Source organism: Berghia stephanieae, chromosome 7 (genome assembly GCF_034508935.2).
Source record: "Berghia stephanieae isolate SIO BIC M18660-M18661 chromosome 7, UCSD_Bste_1.3, whole genome shotgun sequence".
Classification (NCBI taxonomy): Eukaryota; Metazoa; Mollusca; class Gastropoda; order Nudibranchia; family Aeolidiidae; genus Berghia; species Berghia stephanieae.
In genome coordinates, this window is record NC_088366.1 from 22,881,253 (window position 1) to 22,886,252 (window position 5,000).

General features: G+C 36.6%; 1 protein-coding gene across 8 annotated transcripts in view; it reads right to left on the bottom strand.

Annotated features, from left to right (window-relative positions):
- LOC144976899 (hepatocyte nuclear factor 4-gamma-like) overlaps positions 1-5,000 on the bottom strand; it is a 106,379-nt gene that overhangs the window by 4,818 nt on the left and 96,561 nt on the right. For 7 of the 8 annotated variants that reach the window (XM_078921467.1, XM_078921463.1, XM_078921459.1 and 4 more), the window contains one exon: positions 785-1,093. In XM_078921467.1, the coding sequence (XP_078777593.1) occupies positions 785-1,093 (309 nt within the window). Of the gene's footprint in view, positions 1-784; positions 1,094-2,813; positions 3,751-5,000 lie in introns of those variants that run through there. The other variant, XM_078921466.1, reaches the window with a different exon arrangement.

A 5,000-nucleotide genomic window follows, 5' to 3' on the forward strand; every position in this document is an offset into this window, starting at 1 on the left:
CGTTTAAGTGAGAGTGCTCAACCAACTGAACTACCGGGATCGCTAACAGTCAATAATATAAGACGGTCTAGAGAGGTTTCACTGGGATTCAATACCGTGCGGCTATGTGGTCTAGTGGTATGACACTCGCATTCGGATCGGAAGGTCCTGGGTTCGAGCCTCGCGCTCGGCGCATAATTGAGTCCTTGGAAAAGGCTCTTTACTCACATTCTCTCACCGTACTCAGGTGTAAAATGAGTACCTGGCCGTTAACAGCGTTTTGTCAGAAAAATTGTTATATCGCCTAACAGGCGTTATGTCCCGTCCTACATGTTAAATGTTGCTGTTGACCAGGGACCCCTTTGTAAAGCGCTTTGAGCACGTTTAGTGGATATTGCGCTATATAAAAGCTAATTTTTAAAAAATAATTTTAAACCGCTAGGCCGCGTCAGGTCGGCCAATATATGACAAATAAATGACTTGTAATCGCGATTTTGTAAACAAGTACATATGGAAATCGCTCTTTTCGTATGCTGTGAGCACGGTTAAAGATCCTAATTTTTCCTGTAAGTTACGACTGTGTCGCCAAGTTGCTTCCTCCTATTCATACAATGTCCACACTCATAAGTTCAGTTGGTATTATAACGCAAAAAGCAACGGTCAATAGAAAAAAAAATATGCACATCTTGCATCTAAATGTAATCAGGGAGCGAGGCAGTACAGCGAAGCTCCTTAATATTGTCTTGACATATTTTATTTTTAAAAACAACTAATTGATACGAGAAAAAGAAGAGAAAAAAAGTACCTTCTTTCTTCATCCCGGCTCGGAAACATTTGCGCAGACGACAGTAGCGGCACTGATTCCTCTTGTCCTTGTCCACCACGCATGCGCGTGAAAAGCGACAAGCATAGACATGGTTGCGACGGACGCTACGTCTGAAGAATCCTTTGCAGCCATCACAACTGAAAGCCCCGTAGTGTTTGCCCGTTGATTTATCCCGGCAGATGGCGCATTCTTGTGTGTTCTGTGTCTGGGAGGATGATGACGTCACTGATCGAGAGCTGGAGCTTGTTGGAGAAACGGCGAAAGTCTGACTTCCGGTGTCCGGTGATTCTATACAAGAGACAAAAACGTTTAAAAATTAACTAAAATAATTTTTTAAAGCAAACCTTGTCAAAACTGAAGAAAACCCCGTAGTTTGATGAAGGAATATGCCCAACTCCCAGGTCACTTCCCCAAATGTGACCCTAAGTGTCAAACCGGTGTTAAGTCGAGATGAACTACATGTTAGAAATCGAATTTTTCGTTGCAGATATGAAACATGAGGTTACTTTCTATTCATTTTGGTAAAGAATAAACACAATTCCTTAAACTTAGAAAGACACAAAATTTGTACTTATTATTATGTTAAGTCTAAACTTACAATTCAGGATCCTGTTCATCCCGACATGATTCCGTTTTAAGACGACGGGTCACAAATATACACACAGAGTTACAGATATTACAATATGGTAGACCTTTTAAATAGATGAAGTAGAAATAAGATACACTACAAAAACAATAATAACAACAACAACAAAAAAAAAGAATAAACAAACAAACAAAAATTTTAAACAACAGAGTATGTTGCAATGTACCTTCTTGTAAATATATGAATCAAAACTGTAGATCTGGTAAGCATTTAAAAATATTACGACAAAGATTAAAAGAAAAAAGGAGAGGAAGACAATAATGCTTAACAACAGTAACGTCTAGGGATGTTAAGTTTGTTCATGACTGCAGGAAAACTATTTTTAAAGTCTGTTTTATTTAATGCTTTTAAATCTAATTTTTAAGAAAGAGAAAAGAAAACGGAATACGGCAAATTCTTATCATATTAGTCGTTTTGTTTTTTTTAAATGACCAACCCGACCATAAACCATTCAAAGAGTAACTATATTACACAATAATTAGTCACACTAAATTATGGGAACTTTCCTGACCATTATAGAACGTGACGTCCTCCTGTTGTTATCACTATTGATTATACCTATAAATATTTACTACGTAATATCTGCCCACATTGGCGTGTTCTTTTTCCTCATCCTCCTCCTCCTCCTTCTTCTTCTTCTTCTTCTTCTTCTTCTTCCTCTTCTTCCTCCTCCTCCTCCTCCTCCTCCTCCTCCTCTTCCTCCTCCTCTTCCTCCTCCTCCTCTTCCTCCTCCTCCTCCTCCTCCTCCTCAACCCCCTCCTCCTCCTATCATCATAATCTTTTCCATAGTACATGTAAGGTTCATTTATCTATCCATCCGTGTTATGTCTTTGATTTTGCTTATCTATTTAGTGAATTGTCTATCGTGTTCTATAGTACAGGCTAAAGTGCCGAACAAATGATGTCATTCACAGAAGCGTTTCGAAGAATGGTGGGAACTCCCCCCCCCCCCCACACACACACACACACATACAAAACATGCATTTTGTGATCGACAATTACATTGCCTTGTCTCGTGACAAAGTCAAGAAGCGGCATTGGGCATGGTCGTTGACAGAATGTGTAATAATGATCGCAAAATTCCATCTTCAAAGTTCGGCCTTTGGATTCGACGCATATCATACGATACAAATCTAAAACAAACAAATAACAATGCAATAAAAAAAAAACAATAGAAGTAAAATAGAAATAGAAACGAACAAGCAAAAACACTCACACCAAAAAAACAACAACATCAAAACATAATTAAAACAAATCTAAACCAACCAAACGACCAACCAATGAACCAAACAAGCAAAAACACAATCAAATATTCCAAATATTAATCAAACCAGCAGACAAACAAACACAATAGCTACTGACCACACAATCGCCAGCTGGGCAGTCCTTCCATTAACGCATATAGATTCGGGTGACCGACCATCGCCGCTGATGGTTCCACTTTGGCTTCCTCTACTATGGGCATCCCCAAGTTACTACTACTTCCGGTTCCCATTGCAGATGCAGACGCAATGCTGACGTATTGGCCCACTGTGAAGGCCTGGCTGCCATAAAGTGTGTCCACGTCTGCACTTGTCATGCAAGCAAATCGACAACTTGGCTTTTCTTCCAAATACTTCATTATCCAAAATGAACAACGATTATTTTGAAGTTAAAAAGTCTATATACACCTTTATTACTTTTGACAGATGAGTACTAAGTCAGCAAATTAACCACTGTATGTACTTCAAATCACTTTTTCAAATCAACGCCAAAAATGCTTGATTATTTTATATTAACCAAATACAAAACTAATCAACCGGACTAAAACTGATACAGAATCATCCAAACATACAACAAGATTTGAAATCTGGAACTTATAAAATGAAGGGTAACACTCCGGAAAAATTGGATTTCCTTCGTGAAATGGTGTTCGTCTGTGACAAAACGAGTTGTGTGTGAGTCAGTAATCACGTGACTAAATCCAATATAACATTGTAGAAATCAATTTACTACAATTTCGGGAGAGTGGTTTAACTTAAAATCTATGCAACTCTACTGTATTGATATAATATTTAGAATCTTCAGTTTTATCAGAAATCCAAAAGCATGAACATCAAATATTTCATCAACACTTCAGGATTTAGGAGCCATAACTGTTACAATAATTTGGTCATTAAATTATTTTTTTTTTCTCTCTGTCTCCGAAAAGAAACCTCGCAAGTTTTCACAGACAGTTAGTACAGGTCAAGTGACGAGGAAAACACCTGGTCAGCCAATTTAACGGTCATTACCATCGCCTTCGTAATGGGCATCAACCTGGGCAATAAAAACCCTATAACCAATTTTAGTAAAGACAAAAAAAATAACATCTTTTGATTGGCTCTACTCATTGTTTCATCGACGAAGCCACGCCCAAATGGGAGGGGTTAAGGGGATTAGAACAATAGAGGCGATAATGTGTAAAAACCCCGCCCATAATCTGTGGTGACCACTACTGGTTCGATAAGGACAAAACACAGCCCAAGGCAAGATGGTCAGAACAGATAACCCAAAATACATCCCCCTCAATTTCTTTCTTGTATTTCTGGCTCGTGACTCACTTCTACTTCTATTTACAACATGCAAAGATACGGACAGACGAATAAAACAAATAAAGTCGTGTTAATAAAATAAATAAATAAGTAAATAAATTAATAAATAAATAAATATGAACATTATTAAAGAGCACACAGACAATGTGTCAACAGATACACTATCCTCATTGAACTTCACGTTCATTCTCCGAGGAGTTAATGTCCGTTCATGTTTTTGTGGGTTTTTTTTTTTTTTGGTGTTTTTTGTTTTGTTTTGTTTTGTTGCTTTTTTGTTTGTTTGATTGTTTACCCCATAAGCAGGTACTAGTTTGCACCAGCGTTGAGTGAGGTAATGTATGTTACATGCAGTTCCAAAGGAAATTCTGTCATAATTTGGTCTCTGACCACATCGATATAGCTTGACTTGATAACATGACGTTGATCAAAATCTTTCATTCAAAGAAAATCATGAGACCTACCTCTAATTCTAATTTGGTTTGGCTTCGTTCTTTTTTTGTTTTCCATTTCCCTCTTTTTTGACATCCCCTTCTCTTACTTAATAATATTTCGTCTTTTCCTCATTTATTTAATTCTGTTTTATGTTTGTGTAGGTTGAATTTTTTGTCTTTGTTTTGTTTTGTATTGCTTTTTTTTTAGTTTTCTTGTTTTCGTTTTTTTTTTTACTTATTTTTTACAGGAATACAACCTACTGTTTCAAATTTCCTAAAGAAAATTCATATTTTAATTTCAAGAAACATGATGCAATAGGTAATTAACAGTTTAAGGTAATATCACAGGCGATGAATCAGCAGAGAGGAGTACAAAAATAATTTTCAAGCTGTCCTGTTACCAAAAAAAAATTTAATTGTACAATTCCATGTTTCTTCACACGTCAAAATACAAAAGAGAAAAAAAAATTAAACAAAAAAATATTTCAACATATTATTGCAAATTTTACATTTGCTCAAATTTCATCACAAAAATTGCTGTTTTA